Source organism: Ailuropoda melanoleuca, chromosome 7 (genome assembly GCF_002007445.2).
Source record: "Ailuropoda melanoleuca isolate Jingjing chromosome 7, ASM200744v2, whole genome shotgun sequence".
NCBI lineage: Eukaryota > Metazoa > Chordata > Mammalia > Carnivora > Ursidae > Ailuropoda > Ailuropoda melanoleuca.
The window spans coordinates 79,999,829-80,020,584 of NC_048224.1; the positions used below are offsets into that span (position 1 = coordinate 79,999,829).

The 20,756-nt window shown below is 41.5% G+C and overlaps 1 protein-coding gene across 1 annotated transcript in view; it reads right to left on the reverse strand.

Moving 5' to 3' along the window:
* Positions 1-20,756, reverse strand: part of LOC100471847 (phosphatidylinositol 3,4,5-trisphosphate 3-phosphatase TPTE2) — a 125,991-nt gene that overhangs the window by 13,578 nt on the left and 91,657 nt on the right. Inside the window, exons 13-15 of the mRNA XM_019797998.2 lie at positions 8,982-9,043; positions 7,590-7,670; positions 3,724-3,829 (exon numbers count right to left, since the gene is read on the reverse strand). Coding sequence (XP_019653557.2) covers positions 3,724-3,829; positions 7,590-7,670; positions 8,982-9,043 — 249 coding nt within the window. The remainder of the gene's footprint in view (positions 1-3,723; positions 3,830-7,589; positions 7,671-8,981; positions 9,044-20,756) is intronic.

A 20,756-nucleotide genomic window follows, 5' to 3' on the forward strand; every position in this document is an offset into this window, starting at 1 on the left:
CATGGGGATAAAAGGTACAGCATAGGAAATATAGTGAGTGATACTGTAACATTGTATGGTGATGGATGGTAGCTACACTTGTGAGTGTAACATAACGTATAGACTTGTCCAATCACTAGGTTATATATCTAAAATGAATGTAGCATTTTGTGTGAAGTATACATCAATAAAGAAAAAGTTTATAAAAATAAGGGGAAGACAACATGTAGAAGTCCAAGAATTATTACTATAAAAGAGTGACAACAACAACAATGGACAGAGAGGTGGGGAACAAAGTCAGAGAAGTGGATGATGAGGGATGGACAGGGTGTGGTGAGACGTGCCAGAGACATTCTAGTTCAAGTCAACAGAGATTTACTGAGCTCCAACTATGTGTCATGATCTGGGAGATTCAAAGATGAATGAATAATGATCTCTGTCCTCATGCCATTTGCAATATACGGTACATCACCTGACATAGACTAAGTAAATACAGTGTTATAAATACAGAGGTATAAATACACCTCAATATAAGCAAATGAGTGGTCACTGGTTGAATTCTCCCAAAAGTGGACCCTGAGCCAATCCTTCGGGTGCTAGTGATTTATAAAGGAAGTGCTCCTAGGAGGAGTCCATTCATAAGAGCCAAGGAAGGGTGAGTTTAGTGGATTCAGCTTGATCCGTAGTGGATTCTTTAGTGTAAGTTATACTGCGGAGTTTGCCATACTTTGAAGCAATGGAGCTTTTTGTATGGCTGCTACTCATTGCCTATGGGCTGCCCAACAGGGTGGTGTTACTCTCAGGGATTTTGGGTTCCATATAAGTGAGTTGGCTCCAGTAGTAATTCTCCAAAGATTATAGCAAAGAGGGGTAGAGGCTGGGGGGGTGGGCGCACAGAGCTGGTGGAAGGGATCTAAGGGGATCTTGATGGGGCACCAAGAGTCTCCAACCCCAAAGGCTAACAGAACTTCTTAGCCTAGAGGGTAGCCTTGATGGACAAGCTAATGAGGGGATAAGAGGATAAAAAGTAAAATTTTTAAAAAAATAAGAAAAAGGCTGGTGTCATTAGCTTTGGCCTGATTATTTACATGGGTGCAGAAAGAATGGTAACTTACCATGCAGCCCTTCTTCAGTTGGCTCTGCGAGCCTGGACCCACGTGGTACTGAACAATGCTAAGATTACAACATTGTCTGGAAGTCTTCATGAGGAATCTCAAACTGGCCTTTTATCATCTATTTTAGGTTAGCCCGAGACTAGCAAACCAACCCATGGAAGTTTCTCCCAGTTTTCCCTTGCAGTATTCATACATTTGGGTTAGCTCCTGTTCTCCACATCAGCACCTTACCATTGTAACTAAATAATATTTCTCCAGAGTTTATATAAAATTTAAAATATTAACAGAGAAGTCACAGTCTTAGGATATAACATCAGCCTGAGAAACATACGAAATTCTAGAATTTACTAAAAACGTTTTTAAGCTTAGAATTAGGAGAAACAATTCCCATTCTCACTATTCATGTTAGAAAAATATATTAAAACTCCGTTGAACTAAATGCCTATTTGCCTGTCTGGAACAGTTTAATGCTCACAGGGGTTGGTCCCATTGTTAACAAAGAGGAAATTCAGCAGAGTATACACTCAGATACAATACTGGCTCTCATGCCCCTGAGTTGGTTTTATGGTTGAGTTTATATTTCTTGGTAGGGAAAACTGCTCCAGTGGCTGGCTGTGTTGCTTTTCCTGTTATAGAATAAAGGGGTCTACTCTTTTTGCAGGACCCCAATGAATGTGGAAAAGGAGCAGGGCAAAACATTGCTGTCCCCTACCTTCTGGCACCTGTTGGACAAGCCTGGCTCTGCCCTGGGGAGGCGTGATAGCAGCTGGAATTCTTGAGTGAGGTCAGCCATTAGGACCCATGACAACCCTGTCCCTCCTAATTCACACACAGCCCATGAAACCATCATAATGGACTGCCTAGAGGACTTTGCAGTCTGCAAAGCCTTTTCACAAACAGTTGCTCATTTATATCCACAGGCAGCCTTCTGCCAGTCTGCCTGCACAATACTTGTTTGTAAACCTAGACCAAAATTTCCCACAGAAACAACGCTACTGGGTCGACATTCGTTTTTCACAAGCCAGAAACCTATGCGATCTGTTTGTGGTAATCTGTTAAAATTCCTCACCACCACCTGTGTGTGTGTGGTGGGGAGGAAAGGGTAAAGAAATAATTTGAAAAAAGCACTTCATACTTTAACTGTAATTTTTGATTATGCAGTTTTTATATATATATATTTTTAAAGGATTCTTTTATTTCTGACTAATTGGATGAAATGTTAAAAAAATATATCTAGATCTTATTTTGTGTGACTCCCCAGAAAGCTGAAAATAGTAGGCTGTCTGGATGGATACCAACACCCTGGCACCATACCACCCATGAGAGACCCGGCACCTCCTCATGGTCCACAGTCTGACTTCGGGGAGTCAGAGCATGGCTCCCTGCTGCACCTCTGGCAGTAAGAGTGGGGCCCCACCCCATCCCCATTGAGGTGGCCCTGTTCTGCCGCCGCCCCTGTGAGCTGTGCAGGAAGCGAGGTGGGTAATGGAGAATTAGAGACTTGAGGACAGTTTCCTCCCTCCTCCTCTTCCCCTCCCCTTCCCCTTCCTTTCTCAAGTCCCAGAGATGGATGATCTGACTGATTTTCCTGCCTCCCCAGGTGATGGTGGATCCTGGTCTCTCTCCTGCCATTCTTAAAGTGGGTGAACAGTCAGCTCTTTCAAAGTTTATAAGGATTTTTACTCCTGGTAATAACTAATAAGAGCTAGAAGGCTGAAAGACGCCCCCTAGAGAGTCCAGGTTTCTCCCAACCCCCTTTCTGTGTTTATGTAAATTCTGGTAGGGATGACTGGGTGGTGCTCCCTAGGAAGCTTTTCTTCCCCCGCAGCTGGGCAGGGCCCAGTGTCTATGTGCCCAACACTATGGTCAGCTCTTTGTCTATCTATCTATCCATCCATCTACCCACCCACCCACCCATCCATCCATCTATCTATCCAACTACCTATCTATCTACCTACCTACCTACCTACCTACCTACCTATCTATCTATTTCATTCCTCTCCTTCTTAGGGGCAGAGAAACACTAGCATAGGGGCTAGCCCAGAGCAGCACTTGGTGGTTATTGATAAATAATTTGTGGCGACAAAATTCATTTGCTGTTTGGGTATTTAGTCTTAAATATATCTTTGTGTATTTAAGACATATTAAGACATCTTGAGTGGCTAGGGTAAGGGGATTAAGGGTGGAGGAGGGAGGGGAGAGGGAGAGACCAGGGTGATGAGAGGGAAAAAAAGGATTTCTGAAAGGAGCAGTTGAGAAAATGATACAGGGGTGCCAAGATGAACCCTGAACTAGAGGTGGACTTGAGGAAGAGGTGGTCTCCAGGGCTCATGAGCCCTTCCTCTCTTCTCCATCAGAGGTTGTATTCTGAAAAGCCCATCCTGGGCTGAGGCCAAGGCAGCAGTGAGAATAGGAGAAAAGAGAAGGGGATGGAGCCCCCCAAAATGGTGAAGAGAGGATATCTAAGGGTGGTTGGGCTCTTCTGGGGAGAGGGGCTCATACATGAGGATGCACAAAAGGACAGCCATGAGTTGGGACTGTCGGTACAGTTAGGAGCAACCGTCCCACGCCAGAAGAGTCGGAACATTGCCCTCCTGCCCAATTCTCCAATTACACATAAAGCACTTACCATGAATGGAATAAATGACGATTTTTTTTATCTTAAGCGTTTTCCTTGGAGGGAGACTCATGTTGTAGATATTTTTCACATCTGCAAAATATCCAACATATCTATTCTGCAAAACAACAGAAGCCTCAATTTAAGTGGAGATGAAAAGTCTACACTCAGCGTTCCTGATTTTTTTTTTTACATAGAATTTAAGGAGAATCATTAATTAAAGAAACGTTTCTTGAGCACCATTATATAACCTGGCATGTTTATTTTTGCTGCCTCATGACTGACTATCTCCCTTAGAAGAAAGATACTGAACTCAGTGCTGTGGGAAAGGAACAAGAAGGGAACCGGGTGTTGTTTACAGGCTACTCGTGATTGAGAGGGCACCTACCAGAACCAGCAGGAAGAGCTACAACATTACACCAAGATGTAGTTAGTGCAACTGTGGAAAAGCTCAGTCTGGGGGGGAGCCTTAGCTGTGACTGAGTTAAAGGGAGATTTGTGGTTCCGCAGAGATCAGCTTCCAAGTCATGAAAGGGCTCAAGGAGACCCCCACACACCATGAGGTAGATACATATGCTCTTATCCCTGCAGCCAGCTCTAATTCTACTTTCGCGAGGAAGCCCTGGATTCTCTTAGCCTAGTCCTTCTCTTGTGGCAAACTGCTCACAAGGGCTCTCCTTGACTTCTTGAAGATTTTTTTAAAAAATTTTAGGTAATCTTTACACCCACATGGGCCTTGAACTTACAACCCTGAGATCAAGAGTCTCATGTTCTACCAACTGAGCCAGCCAGGCGCCCCTCTCCTTGACTCTTCAGGAAGTGGAAGTGTTCTGGGAGTGCCTGGGTGACGCAGTTGGTTAAGCATCTGACTCTTGGTCTTGGCTTAGGTTGTGATCTCAGGGTCATGAGATCGAAGGGTGCTTAAAACGGGGAGTCTGCTTAAGACTCTCTCTCCTTCTCCCTCTGCCCCTCCCCCATCCCCCTTCCCCCTGCCTGTGCACGCACTCTCTCTCTCTCTCAAATAATAAATCTTAAAAAAAAAAGTACAAGCGTTCTGGTACTGAATCAACTAGACTTCAAAGTTCAAAGATTTTTTTCCCCACCCAATGGGAAGTGTTAATAAAATTAACTGCCATACTTACCATTGGAAAGGGCCAGTCAAAAGAAACGCTCATGCAAATTCTTAACTTGGGGATGGATGAAATATAGTCCACAGAACGGGCCGCAAAGCACAGTCAAAATATGACGGTATCTGTGATTTACCACCCTTGTGTTGTTAGCCCAGTGAATTGGAAGAGAGTCCACTGTAGCCTTTGGCATGCCAGTTCTGGGCTGAAGTTAGAGAAACTGCAGGGTGCAGAAGTTGGGGGGGAAGGGCGGATGTACAGGGAGAGTCTTTGAAGGAGTTCCAGCTAACAGCCCCTCGGCTCCTGGCACCATATTCTCTACTTTCCACCAAAGGCTTGTTACCCACCAGGGCCCTCAAGCTGCTTCTGCCCCCACTCTTCCTTCTCCTACAGCCTCAAACAACAAGGGTTTGGAACAGGAGTTAGTACAAAGAACATGTGTCTAGTAAGCATTCCCTACCCACAAAGGGAATGCTGTGTGAGACACTTTGGGAGGCAAATGGTGCCAAGATGAGTAAGACATGGGCCTTGGCTGCAAGAGGGGTAGAGAAGTCACTCCTTCAAACAGCTAGAGAATCATAAGAAGTAACTTAGTCCCCCTCCAAAAACACAAAGGGCTGTAAGAACTGAAAAAGCGAGAGACTATGCTCCAAGGGAAAGTGGCTTCTGGAAAGGGGCCTCCATGAGCAGCGGCATGTGGATATAAAGTGTGGAGAGGGTGGGAAAACATAAATGGTCCAAATGTGTTGGTGTGTGGGACGTGTGAGGCCCATAGTACAAGAAATGGTTGGAAAAATCACATCGTAGAAGACCTTGAGGGCCACCGGCCGTCGGAAACCAGCATGGGTCTTGAGCATGGGAATGATCTCCCTGAGTCCAGCTAGGCTTCAGTAAGTTCGTTTATGACTTTTAGCCTATGGCCTTTGACTTTTTTTTCTTCCTTTTTTGCTTGGGGGTGGCAGAAAAGTATCAGTGGATAAGGCTTCGTTCTTTTGCCCCAAACGAAACATCTTGAGTCAGCAGTTACGATGTGCTGCTAACAAAGTCCAAGGGTATCTATCTGGCTCCCAGCACTTAACTCCAAACTTCCATTCACAGCCACATCCACGTCTACTTAAGGGTTCCTAACCAGCTCTCACTTCAGCCTGAGGAGCGATATGGAAAAGGCGATGAAGAGAAGCTGTGCACAGAACGGAAATGATGGGCTTCAGAGTCTGACAGAGTTGGATTCGAGTTCTTGGTTCCACAAGTTAGTTTCCCTGAAGCTCAGTTTCCCAGTCTATAAAATGGGAACCATAATGGAGCCCACTGAGAATTTTCAAGAATATTAAATGAGATAATGAATATAATACCCCTCGCATGGCTTTACATCAAAGTCTAGAATGTTGTAAACTCTATAGGAAAAATACTCCAGTTTCTGCAATAAGCAGATTATAAGGAATAAAAGAGAGAAGTGGGAAACTTATCAACTAAAAGAGACTGAAGCTATCTAGCAACCCAATGAAATATGTGGCCCTTGTTTGGATCCTGATTGAAACAAACTAAATTTTAGAAACATTTAAGGTAATTATGGAAACTGGATATTATTAAGGTATCATTAAGGTATAATATTTTTATTTTTATTTTTTTAAAGATTTATTTGTTTTAGCAGGGAGGGGCAGGAGGAGAGAAAGAGAGAGAGAATCTCCAGCAGACTCCTCATTGAACGTAGAGCCCATTGTAGGGCTTGATCTCATAACTCTGAGATTATGATACTGAGCTGAAATCAAGAGTTGGACGCTTAACCAACTGAGCCACCCAGTTGCCCCTTAAAATATAATATTTTTAGATACGATCCTTTCCCCCCCGCCCCGAGAGTCTATGTGAGATGTCACACTAAAATACTTGTGAGATTAAAATGATCTGACAGCTGGGATTTCCTCCACAGTAGTCCAGATTACATGGAGAAGGGGTGTATGTGTGAGGAAAGTGGGGAGGGAATGAATGAAACATGATAAAATGATGGCTGAAGTGGCGTGAGGACTATAACGGGACTTATAGGATTGTCTCAACTTTTTATGTTTGAAATTATTCATCATAAAACTTTTTTTAAAAGGATAAAATAGGGTAACTGCATATATTCCACATGGATTTTCTGACCATTAAATGAAATAATAAATGTCAAAGTACAATAGTGTCTGGAATAGGTTTTTGAAAGATGTTAATTTCCCTTTTTTCTTTCAAAATACAGCAGCCCCCTCCTGTCTCTCCATATCTCTCTCTCTCTCTCTCTCTCTCTCTCTCTCTCACACACACACACACACACACACACATGTGATGTTCTGCAAGAGGTCAATTGCCCTAGTAGGGGTTTGTGAAAGACTCTGTTCCTCTCAGAGNTCTCTCTCTCTCTCTCTCTCTCACACACACACACACACACACACACACACACACACACACACACACGTGATGTTCTGCAAGAGGTCAATTGCCCTAGTAGGGGTTTGTGAAAGACTCTGTTCCTCTCAGAGGGAAATCAAAGGCTAGTGACTTTCCATAATCTTTGAGTCTGGAATCTTAGAAATGAGACCTTCCTACTTTGGGAAGGGAACCAACTCTTGAACTCTAAGCTCTCGGGCCCTGGGAGGGATCAGGGCCTGTCACGGGCACCGAGAGGAGCTGCCTGACCACCAGAGGAAAAGAGTCCAAAATGAAACCAGATAATAGGTGCTGAACTCCCCGAAGAACGCTATTTTAAGAAAGACAGCTTACCTGAGAAGGAGTTTCAACTCCCTGAAATTTAGTGCTGGTGCTTTTATCTGTGCGCCGTTCTCCAAAATAATAAAGGCTCTCCTACAGAAAAGGGGCAATGCAATCATGGTTCATCTGCTCTTCTCCTGTGTCAGGCATTCTTAACATTTCTAAGGGCCCATTGTTTCCTTAAGTCAGCAGTCTTTGGGCAGAGGCTGCTCAAATTAAAGTCAACAACAACAAAAGTCGTATCAAGGCTTTTTACCCAAACACACATACACACAACTGAAACCAAAGTTTCACAAAACAATACTTACCTTTCGATATTTTCTATTCTAATCGAGTCCATTTTATATTAAAAAATGCTCATCGCAACCCAGTAAGTTGACTTTATGACTCACTGATAGATTGGACCCAGTTTGAAAAACTACTATCGGAGAACATCCATTTTCCTAACCTGTGTGTCTCAAATTAGGAACAGAGCAGATGGTGGCGTCAGAGGGTGGGGCTCTGTAGACAGCCAGAAGCTTCTCTTCTTGGACTGCAGGCCAAGTGGGGAGCAGAGCTTCTGGGCACATCTGCTCAGTGGGAGCTTCTCAGCACGATCATGGCAAAATGAGACTGAGAACCCCACTTTAAGAACTGGAAATAGCCCACCCTGTGTCTGCAGAAATGTTCAGAGGACACAGATTCCAACAGACCCCATGGGCTATGAGAGGTTAATAACATCTGGGAGAGACTTTGTTCTGCATTGGGAAATGTACCTTTTATCTACCTAGTGCTTCTAAGGATGTTGGAGGTCCTTTGGAGAACTTACCAATTCAGTCTTGATATTATTCTTGTGAGGAAGGAGACAGTCCCCTAACTGGGGGCCTGAGAGTGGGGCTGGGATGAAGTGAGGTGAAACAAGCATTAGGACTGTCGAGTTGTTCTGCACTTGGACAGACTGACCTTACCCCACTTTAATCCTGTCCTTATTAGGCCCTATCTTTATTTAAAATGTTGGTATTACTGTAGACATCATGGATTTTTTTTGCATTAATTTTGATTTTAAAAAATACTGCACTATGTTATTTCTCTTAATTACTGAAAATTTTGGCATTCCCTTAAATTTTGTGCCTGAGGTGAGTGTCTCATGGACCTCACCCTAGCCCTGGCCCAGAGTAAGAGGCACCTAGGTCAGTTACTAACCAGTGCAATTAAACAAGAAAATATGGTATAATAACTAACTAGAATTTAAATAAAATTTTGGAAAAAAACAAGGAAGTGTCAAAACCAGGCTAATAAGAGCATCACTAATTACAACTTCATTAAGTATCACGACTCAAAGAATCATCTTAACATCCTACCAGTGAGGTTTCAGAACTATCAAAATCAATCAGCAAAGATCATCTGTAGTAACATCTTTCATACCTCTGCAGTTACAAATATTTCACTGGCAATAAGGTAGGCACAAACCATAGTTCCAGTTCTTCCTGGAAAAGAAAAGAAGTCAGTCCATGAACCATCGTTCATGGCAGTACTTGGTATAAAAATGCTGTCAGAAATATGCAAAGAGCTCATTTTGGATCTATTTTCTTTCACTCTGAAAGTCTTGTTCAAAAGATTTCAATTCAGGAATAGTCAAAGCTGTTTCACGGCTCTGAGGTTGTACCTGGAAATCTGTCCTGGGTGACGGAGGCACGTGTGCACATGTAGATTGTTCCTGAATCACCACTGCTGGGGGCTGCAGTAACGGGCAGAGGCAATGAGGTCTACTCCAGGACTCTAGAGCTTAAGAGGTACTTACCAATTAAGAACAAATTACACACACTGTTTTTCTAACTAACGTAAATAAAAGTACCAATAAAAGATAAAACATGGCCGGAACCCAAAACATGACATAGCATTTATAACACCCATTTTTCCTTCTATTTTTGAGTCTTTAAGTGTGTTACAAAACATACGTGAAAAGTAAAGAGAACAGTAGAATGAACCCCATATATCTGTTTCCGGAGTACATTATATTGCTGTACTTATTTCTCTCATCTTCCCTCCCTCCCTGTTTTTCTTCCTCTCTTCTCCTATAGCATTTCATTTTTAAACTTTTTTTTTTTTGAGTAGGCTCCACACCCAGCACAGAGCCCAATGCCGGGCTTGCAACTACGACCCTGAGATCAAGATCCGAGCTGAGACCAAGAGTTGGACACTTAACCAACTGAGCCACCCAGGCGCCCCCTATAGCATTTTAGAGCAAACCCTTGATTTCATGTCATTTCATCCTCAAAGTTCATGTTTTATTCTAATTTATATTTTTGCCCTTGCTATACAAAATTTGATTTAAAAAATACAGTGCAGAGAAAGACAATTATCATATGGTTTCACTCATTTATGGAACATAAGAAGTAAGAAGATTGGTAGGAGAAGAAAGGGAAGAAACGGGGAGGGGGGTAAACAGAAGGGGGAATGAACCACGAGAGACTATGGACTCTGGGAAACAAACTGAGGGCTTCAGAGGGGAGAGGGGTGGGGGAATGGGATAGGCTGGTGATGGGTATTAAGGAGGGCACATATTGCATGGTGCACTGGGTGTTATAGGCAAGTAATGAATCATGGAACTTTACATCAAAAACTAAGGATCTACTGTATGGTGACTAACATAATATAATAAAAAATATTATTAAAAATTAAAAAAAAAACAGTGCATCTTTTATTTCTACAGCTATCTGTAGCTTTTGTTGTAGCCGGTATATGCTGAACTTACTTTGCGTAATTTCAAGGTTACCCTTTTAACTTCAGATATATTCTATTTTCTATTCTATTCCTTTTTTTTTCAACAAACAACTAAACTTATTTTGCACCCATAGTTTGAAAAATATTCTAAGCCAAGTACTTCCAAAAAAGACTTTTTACCACCTCATGCTATGATACGTAGACTTCTTGCTAATGGAAATCCTGACTATTTGTCAGGTCTAGTGGTATCGACTGTTACCATTTCAATTCTTTCTGGAGGACATCTCTGGGTCTTTATAACTGGTATTTCCCCATCTGAAAAACACTTTTGTGGATTCCATGTCCTTGTTCTATCACCCAGTCAAGTCAGGTACAGCAGGGAAGCGTAAAAATGATAATTCTTACCTCCAATATTTTATCTTAACTGAAAACATACATGTATACTTATCCACTAAACTTCTGATATTAGACAAAGGTTTTAACTTTTTAAGTATGAGTCTCCCAGTTGGAGTTATTTTCTTAGAAAGGCCAGGCCCATGGTATAAACCACTGCACCAACGAAACTTTCTAGTTTCAGATTCTTTACAGCAATCTAGGTGAAGAAGCTCTTAGATTTTACCACTGGGGCTTTTCTCCCAGTGTTTTATATTAGTCTTCCTTGCACTTAGCTACAATTTCGGTTGTAGCCACTCAACTTCTTTGAATCTTCTTGAAACATTCAACTAAGGGCTCATAAAATGGTAACGTTCTTTTCACGCTGACATTTTACAGATCTACATAATATTTGATTATCTGATGTAAGTATAATAATGAGTAGAACCGGCAGACACTGGTGGAAGCAGAAACACACAGGCGCACTAAACTGAAGCTTACTAGCCGCAAGTTTTCAACATGCCAGTGGACGCCGGAGGTGTGTTTATAGAGGGGATAGAGAGCACCAGAATATTCACCAAGCTGGTTAGATGGACGTCTGTAAGAGATCTTTTGTTCCTGAAGTCAGAAGCAGCATCTTGGATTGCTAAATAAAATACAGTTCTGGCTTTCATAATTATAACTAACACTTGGGTAATACTTTACAGATCTCATACAATCCTTACAACCACTCTGTGAGGTAAATACCCTGCATAAGGAGGGAGAAGCTGAGGTTCTATGGGTTTAAGCAACTTTCACGTCGTCAAAGACATCTTAATGCCAGTTTACAGGGTCTTTTACAACAATCCTCAAACTTTATTCTTTCTCAGCGGTGTCCGTCATCCTCCCCATTATGCACAGGTTATAGTCCAAGTTCTTGAATCTGTAAGCAGAGACTGAGGTAATTTTCCTGACTCCAGAGAGGTAGTGTGTATACGTGTGTGACTGGGTGCACGTGTGTGTGTCCCTTAAAGTGGCTCAGAGCACCTAAGATGTAAGTAAAAGAGGGGAAGTCCAGTCCAAGATCGTGCCCTAGGAAGATGCTAAACTCACCTCCTCCACGGACAGAACTAATCTACACCTATTTATAGAGCAGTTCCTCCTGAAGAAGAACTGAGAGCTGACAGAATGGCTTCTGCACAACGGGAGATCGAGAGACCACACACAGAATGGGAGAGAGAGGGAGACATGGTAATGAAGGGACCCCTCCCCCACTCCTAACACTGCAAACTGCGGTGGGGAAGGACAGTACTGAGGGACCACAAGCAGATTCATCTGCCCTGGGGAACAGACAAAAAGACACACTTTAAAAGAGAAACCAGTATATAAAAGTTCCAGCCCTACAAATTTGCCGAACAGCAGGTGACCTGTTAGAACTTAGAATGAGCTCTGGGTCAGAGAGGCTGGTGAGTGCCATGGTTTCTGCTTCCCCTCCACATTGATACTGTGACCAGGAGCAGGGTCCAGGTGCCCTAGATGGCCTGCCACCTCAATGAGCCAAGGGTCACTAATCCACTCCAGCCATAGTTGTCCCACCAAGGCAGCCCCAGTGCAGTATATACCGGGACATCCCTGATTAGTGGTCACTACAACTCTGGCTGTTGTGCCCAGGTGATACAGGTACAAAGTGCCATGGAACATACTAGGCCTGAACCACTTCTGCTTCAGGCAGCTGGTTAGGGCTCTGTTAGCACAGAGCACTCTAGGACCTCCCAACTCATACCTGCTTTGGTTCCAGCCAACCTGCCAGAGCACCCCTACGTGGAGCACCCCAGGACACTGATTTGCACCCACTTTGGCTTCAACTGTCCTCTCAGGGCACCCTCTGCATGGAGAGCCCCAAGACTTCCCTGGCCTGCACAATCACTTTAGCTATAGCTGCCTGCTAGGGTGTCTCCTGTGAAAAGCTCCCCAGGACCCCCTGGCCTGCATGCCACCTTAACTCCAGACACCCAACCAGGGTGCCCCCTACATGGAGTGCCCTGGAACCTCCAGCCTGTGCCTCAGCTCTAGCCACCCCATCAGGGCACCTTCTATAGGGACAGGGACGGGATCCCTCCAATTGCACCTACTTCAGCTTCAGCCATTCTGCAAAGTTCCCTCTGCATGGAGAGCCCAGGGACTCCCTGGATTGTACTCATTTCAGCTTCAGCCAGTCTGTCAGGATGTCCTCTGTGCAGAAAGCCCAGGGGCCACTCTGGCCAGTGCCTACTACAGCTCTGGCCATCCTACCAGGAGAGCCCAGCATGGAGTATTCTGGGACCCACAGCCCAGGCCATCCACAGCTCTAGTCAGCCAAAGTCACCAGGCACACACTGTCTACACAGGGGATGACCATACACAAAGACCATTCCTTCAAAGTTTAGAAGTAGCTGATCTGCTTAATTCATGAAAACAAACAAAGAAAGTCAAGTACAATAAGGAGACAGAGGAATATGCTTTAAACAAAAAAGTAAGACAAAACCTCAAAAAAAGAACTAAGTAAAACAGAGGTAAGCAATATATCTGATAAAGTTTAAAGTCATGATCATAAAAATGCTTACTGGACTGGAGAGAAGAATGGAAGAACTCAGTAAGACCTTCAACAGAGGGATAGAAAACATAAAAGAGCACCAACTAGAGTTGAAGAACACAATAACTGAAATGAAAACACAGTACAGGGAATCAACAGATTATCAGATGCAGGAGAACAAATCAGCAACCTGAAGGCATGATAATGGAAAACACACAAGCTGAACAGCAAATAAACGTAGGAATTTTAAAAAAATGAATAGTTTAAGGGATCCCTTCGACAACATCAAGAAAACAAATATTGACATTATAGGCATCACAGGAAGAGAATATAAGGGGGCAGAAAACTTACTTGAAGAAATAATAGCTGAAAACTTCCCTGAGTAAGGAAACAGACAGCTTGGTTCAGGAAGCACAGAGAGTTCCAAACAACATGAGCCCAAGGAGATTTACATAACAATACATAATAATTAAAATGTCAAAGGTTAAAGATACAGAGAGAATTTTAAAAGTGGCAAGAAAGAAGCAAAAAGTTATACACAAGGGAAACCCCATAATGCTAATTGGCTGATTTTTCAGCAGAAATTTTGCAGGTCAGAAAGGAATGGCACAATACATTCAAAAAGCGGAATGGGAAAAAACCTACAACCAAGAACATTCTACCCAGCAAGGTTATCTCTCAGAGTTGAAGGAGAAGTAAAGAGTTTCTCAGGCCAACAAAGGTAAAGGAGTTCATCACCATTAAACCAGCCTCATAAGAAATGTTAAAGGGACTTCTTTAAGTAGAAAAGAAAAAAAGGCAATAATTAGAAGAAAACTATAAAAAGATGTACATATCACAACATATACATAAAACATGGAGGGGGAAGTAAAAAAGAAGTTCTTTTAGAATGTGTTTGAACTTAAGTGATCATCAGCTTAATATAGACTGTTACATACTTGGGATGTTATATACAAACCTCATGGTGACCACAACCCCAAAACCTATAATAGATACACAAAAAATAAAGAGAAAGAAAGCTAAGCATAACACTAAAAAGTCATAATCACAAGGAAAGAGAACAAGAAAGGAACAGAGAAGTGCTACAAAGAAATAATTTTAAAAATGGCAGTAAGTACACACCTATCAATAATTACTCTAAATATACATGACTTAAATACTCTAATAGAAAGATATAGGGTGACAGAATGGAAAAACAAGACCCATCTCTATGCTTCCTACAAGAGACTCAGTTCATACCTAAACACACACATAGATTGGCAGTCGAAGAATGGAAAAAGGTTTTCCATGCAAATGGAAATGAAAAAAAAATGCTGGAGTGACAATACATCAGGCAAAAGAGACATTAAAACAAACACTGTGACAAGACACACAAAAAAGGGCTTTACATAAGGATAAAGGGATCAATCCAACAAGAGGATATAACAATTAAAAATATCTATGCACCCAACATTGGATCACCTAAATAGATAAAGCAGATATTAACAGACATAAAGGGATAAACTGATAGTAATACAATAATAGTAAGAGACTTTAACACCCTACTTACATCAATGGAGAGATTATCCTGGCAGAAAATGCATTAGAAAACAGTATCTTTGAATGACATATTAGACCAAATGGACTTAACAGATATACATAGACCATTCCATCCAAAATCAACAGAATACACATTCTTTTCAAATACACATGGAAAATTCTCCAGGATTGATCCCGTGTTAGACCACAAAACAAACCTCAATAAATTTAAGAGTATTGAAATCACATCATGCATCTTTGGACCACGTTGGTACAAAACTAGAAATCAATCATGAGAAAAAAAAGTGGAAAACTTGTGGAGGCTAAATGTGTTAATAAACAACTAATAGGTCAATGAAGAAATCAAAAGGGAAATAAAAAATCATGGAGACAAAAATGAAAACACAATACTCCTCAATCTTTGGGTGCAGCAAAAGCAGTTCTAAGAGGGAAGTTTATAGTAATAAAAACATACCTCCAGAAATAAGAAAAATCTAAAATAAACAACCTGGGGCACCTGGGTGGCACAGCGGTTAAGTGTCTGCCTTCGGCTCAGGTCGTGATCCCGGCGTTATGGGATCGAGCCCCACATCAGGCTCCTCCGCTATGAGACTGCTTCTTCCTCTCCCATTCCCCCTGCTTGTGTTCCCTCTCTCACTGGCTGTCTCTATCTCTGTCAAATAAATAAATAAAATCTTTAAAAAAATAAATTAAATAAATAAAATAAACAACCTAACCTCATGCCTTAAAAGAGTTAGAAAATGAACAAATAAGCTCAAAGCTGTAGAAGGAAGGATGTAATGTAGAGCAAAAATAGATACTAAAAAACAAAAAGATCAATGAAACTGAGAGCTGTATCTTTGAAAGGATAAATAAAATTGAGGAAACTTTAGCTAGACTTATCAAGAAAAAAAGAGATAGGACCCAAATAAATAAAAGCAGAAACAAAACAGAAGTAACAACTAATAACACAGAGATACAAAGAATTATAAGAGAGTAGTACAAAAAATTATATGCCAACAAATTAAAGTCTAGAAGAAATGGGAAAATTTCCTAGAAACATATAATCTTCCAAAACTGAATGAAGAAGAAACAGAAAGTCTGAACAGACCAATTATAAGTAACAAAATTGAATTAGTAATCAAAAACAACCACCAAACTGAAGTTGAACCAGATGGATTCACAGGTGAATTCCACTAACCATTTAAAGGAGAGTTAATACCTATCATACTGATCTATTCCAGAAAATAGTAGGAGGAAAACTTCCAAATATATACTTCAAGGCCAGCATTACCCTGATACCAAAACCAGACAAAAACTACAAAAAAAGAAAACTATAGGCCAATATCCCTGATGAACATAGATGCAAAATCCTCAACAAAATATTAACAAACCATATTCAACAATATATCAAAAGGATCATTCACCACAATTGAGTGGGATTTATTCCGGGGATGCAAGGATGGTTCAATATTTGCAAATCAATCAACATGATATACCACATCAACAAAACAAAGAATGAAAATCATATGATCATCTCAATAGATGTAGAAAAAGCATTTGACAAAATTTTTCATTCATGATAAAAACTCTCCACAAAGTGGTTTAGAGGAAGCACACCTCAACATAATAAAGGCCATATATGAACAACCAACAGCTGACATAATCAATGGTAAAGAACTGAGAGCTTTTCCTCTAATAGGAACAAGAAAAGGATGTACACTCTTGCTACTTTTGTTCAGCATAGTACTGGAAGTCCTAGCCATAGCAATCAGACAGGATAGAAATAAAAGCCATCCAAATCGGTAAGGAAGAAGTAAAACTGTCATTATTTGCAGGTGCCATGATACTATACACAGAAAATCCTAAAGATTCCATCAAAAAACTATTAGAACTGGGACACCTGAGTGGCTCGGTTGATTCTGACTCTTGATTTTGGCACAGGTCACGGTCCTGGGGTTGTGAGATTGAGCTCTGCATTGAGCTCTGTGATCAGCACAGAGTCTGCTTGAGATTCTTTCTCTCTCTCTTCTTCTGCTCCCCCACAAAACCACTCTCTCTCTAGATAAACAAATAAATAAAATCTTTAAAAAGACTATTAGAACTGATAAATAAATTCAGTAAGGTCATGGGATACAAAATTAATACACAGAAATAGGTTATGTTTGTATACACTAATGACAAAGTAGCAGAAAGAGAAATCAAGAAAATAATTTATAATTGCATCAAAAGCAATAAAAAACCTAGGATTAAACTTAACCAAGGAGGTGAAAGACCTGTACTCTGAAAACTATAAAATACTGATGAAAGAAATTGAAGACACCACAAACAAATGGAAAGGTAGTCTATACTCATAGGTTGGAAGAATTAATATGGTTAAAATGTCCACAGTATCCAAAGCAATCTACAGATTTAATTCAATCCCTGTCAAAATACTACAACATTTTTCACAGAATTAGAACAAAGAATCCTAAAATTTGTATGGAACCAAAAGACCTTATTTTTATTTTTTATTTTTTATTATCTTATGTTAATCACCATACAGTACATCCCCGGATTCCGATGTAAAGTTTGATGCTTCATTAGTTGCGTATAACACCCAGTGCACCATGCAATACGTGCCCTCCTTATTACCCATCACCAGTCTATCCCATTCCCCCACCCGCTCCCCTCTGAAGTCTTCAGTTTGTTTCTCATAGACCATAGTCTCTCATGTTTCATTCCCCCTTCTGATTACCCCCCTTTTCTTTATCCCTTTCTTCCCCTACCGATCATCCTAGTTCTTATGTTCCATAGATGAGAGAAATCATATGATAATTGTCTTTCTCTGCTTGACTTATTTCACTTAGCATTATCTCCTCCAGGGCCGTCCATGTTGCAGCAAATGTTGAGAATTCGTTCTTTCTGATAGCTGAGTAATATTCCATTGTATATATGGACCACAGCTTCTTAATCCAGTCATCTGTTGAAGGGCATCTTGGCTCCTTCCACGATTTGGCTATTGTGGACAATGCAACTATGGACATTGGGGTGCATATGGCCCTTCTCCAAAAGACCTTAAATAGCCAAAGCAATCTCGAGAAAGAACAAAGCTGGAGGTATCACAATCTCAGATTTCAAGATATACTACAAAGCTGTAGTAATCAAGATAGTATGGTACTGGCACAAAAGTAGACACATAGATCAACGGAACAGATCAGGAAGCCCAGAAATAAACCCATGTTTTTTGGGTCAATTAATTAATGACAAAGGAGGCAAAAATATACAATGGGTATATTTATCGAAGAGAAATGGTGCTGGGAAAACTAGACATGCCATGCAAAAGAATGAAACTGGACCACTTTCCTATACCATACACAAAAATAAACTCAAAATGCATTAAAGACCTAAATGTAAGAACCTGAAACCATAAAACTCCTAGAAGAAAACATGGGCAGTAAGCCCTTTGACATTACCCTTAGCAATATTTTTCTACATATGTATCCTAGGCAAGGGAAACAAAGCAAAAATAAACTACTGGGACTAAACCAAAATAAAAAGGTTTTCCATAGTGAAGGAAAGCATCAACAAATGAAAAGGCTATCTACTGAACAGGAGAAGATATTTGCAAATGATATGTCTGATAAGGAGTTAATTTCTAAAATATATTAAAAACTTATATGACTCAACACTAGAAAACCCCAAACAATCCAATGAAACAATGGGTAGAGGACCTGAATAGACACTTTTCCAAGAAGGCACACAGATGCCCACAGACAAATGGAAAGATGCTCAACATCACTCATCATCAAGGAGATGCAAATCAAAGCCGCAAGGAGCTATCACCTAACACCTGTCAGAATGGCTAGAATAAAAGACAAGAAAAAAAATAAGTGTTGGCAAGAATGTGGAGAAAAAGGAATCCTTGTGCACTGTTGGTGAGAATCTAAGTTGGCGTGTCCACTGTGAAAAATGGTATGGAGCTTCCTCAAAAAATTAAAAATAGAATTACCATACGATCCAGTAATTCCATTGCTGGGTATTTACCCAAAGAACACAAAAACACTAATTTGAAAAGGTATCTGCACCCCTGTGTTTATTGCAACATCATTTCCAAAAGCCAAGATATGGAAGCAACTCAAGCATCCATCATAGATAAATGGAAAAAGAGGCGGTATATACATAAAATGTAATACTACTTGGCCATAAAAAAGATCTTGCCATTTGCAAAAGCATGGATGGATCTAGAGCATATTATTCTTAGTGAAATAAGTCAGAGAAAGACAAATACCGTATCATTTCACTTATATACAGAATCTAAAAAACAATAGAAGCAAACTCATAAATACAGAGAACAAAATAATGGCTCCCAGAAAGGAGAGGGTAAGGGGATGGGCAAAATGGGTGAAATGGGAGCAGGAAGTACAGGTTTCCACTTATGGAATGACCAAGTCACGGGATGAAGGGTGCCGCACAGGGCATATAGTCAACGGTATTGTAATAGCATTGTATGGTGACAGATGGTGCTACCCTCGTGGAAAACATAGCATAATGCATACATTTGCTGAAATCAGTATGTTGTACACCTGAAGCTAACGTAATATATATCAACTATACTTCAATTGAAAAAAATCTAAAATAATTTCTTATTCAAGAAATTCAGGCCCAACTAGCCTTTTTATCAGTTTGATACAATGCCTCATTTGATACAATTTTCTCAAATAAAGATGTACTTTGTAGCATCCTTGAAACAACTTTGAAAGAGCTAGAGAAGCTTAGACATTCACCTCTTTTAAATAAAAACATGCTTATTGCGTACTTACTAGAAAAAGACTAAAAAAAGATAATTCTGCTGCTAAAAACTGATAGTATATGGACCACCTGGCTGGCTCAGTCAGTGGAGCATACAACTCTTGATCTCAGGGCTGTGAGTTCAAGCCCCATGTTGTGTGTAGAGATTACTTAAAAATAAATTTTTTTTAAAAAAAAGATTTATTTATTTGACAGAGAGAGCGCGAGCGGGGTGAGGGTCAGCAGGAGAAGCAGACTCCCCGCTGAGCAGGGAGCCTGATGCAGGGCTCGATCCCGGGACTCTGGGATCATGACCTGAGCTGAAGCCAGATGCTTAACTGACTGAGACACCCAGCCACCCCAAAAATAAAATCTTTTAAAAAATTGATAGTATATCTTTGAGGGATAATAATAACGGCCATTATTATTGAGCTATTACAACCTCTTGCCTGGAACTCTTCACATTTCATTTAATCCCCACAATGTAACTAGGAGTTTGGTACTGTCATCATTACACTTTACATATTAGAAAATAAAGGCAGGGAGATTTTAAGTAATTAATGCAATTATTTAATAGCATAGTTGGGATTTGAACCCAGATATTTTATTTCAAAGTCTGTGCTTTTAATTACTATGTTTTGATAACTGGAACTTTTTAACTTTTTAAAAAAATCTTTCAAACAGAAAAAAAATCTAATTGAAAAACAGAAGGGGGAGGGAGCCGCCGTGTCAGGGCGCCGGGAAGCAGTAGCCACCTGCACGGGGGAGCGGTCAGACCGCGGACCCGCACGCTTGAGACAGCAGACTGAGAACGGGAGCTCCGGGAGCGAACACGGGACTACTGGCGGTTGGCAGGCCACCTGCACGGGGGAGCAGGCGGACTCGCGGATGGCACCCGCGAGACAGCAGACTTAGAACGCGAGCTCCAGGAGCGCGCGCAGGGCGGCTGCCGGGCCACCTGCACCGGGGAGCAGGTGGACCGCGGACCCGCACTCTGGAAACAGCAGACTGAGTCCGTGAGCCGGGAGCGTGCACCACCAAGCATCTCACGGAGCTCCGGAGCTCCGGTGTGCTCACTGGATCGAGGCTGAGACCGGGAGCTCCGGGAGCGTGCGAGGGGTGGCTGGCGGCTGGCGGCTGGAGGGCCATCTGCACGGGGGAGCAGGCGGACTAGCGGTCAGCACCCGCGAGACACCAGACTGAGACAGGGAGCTCCGGGAGCCCACGCGGGGCGGCTGGCGACTGGCGGCTGGTGGGGTTGGAAA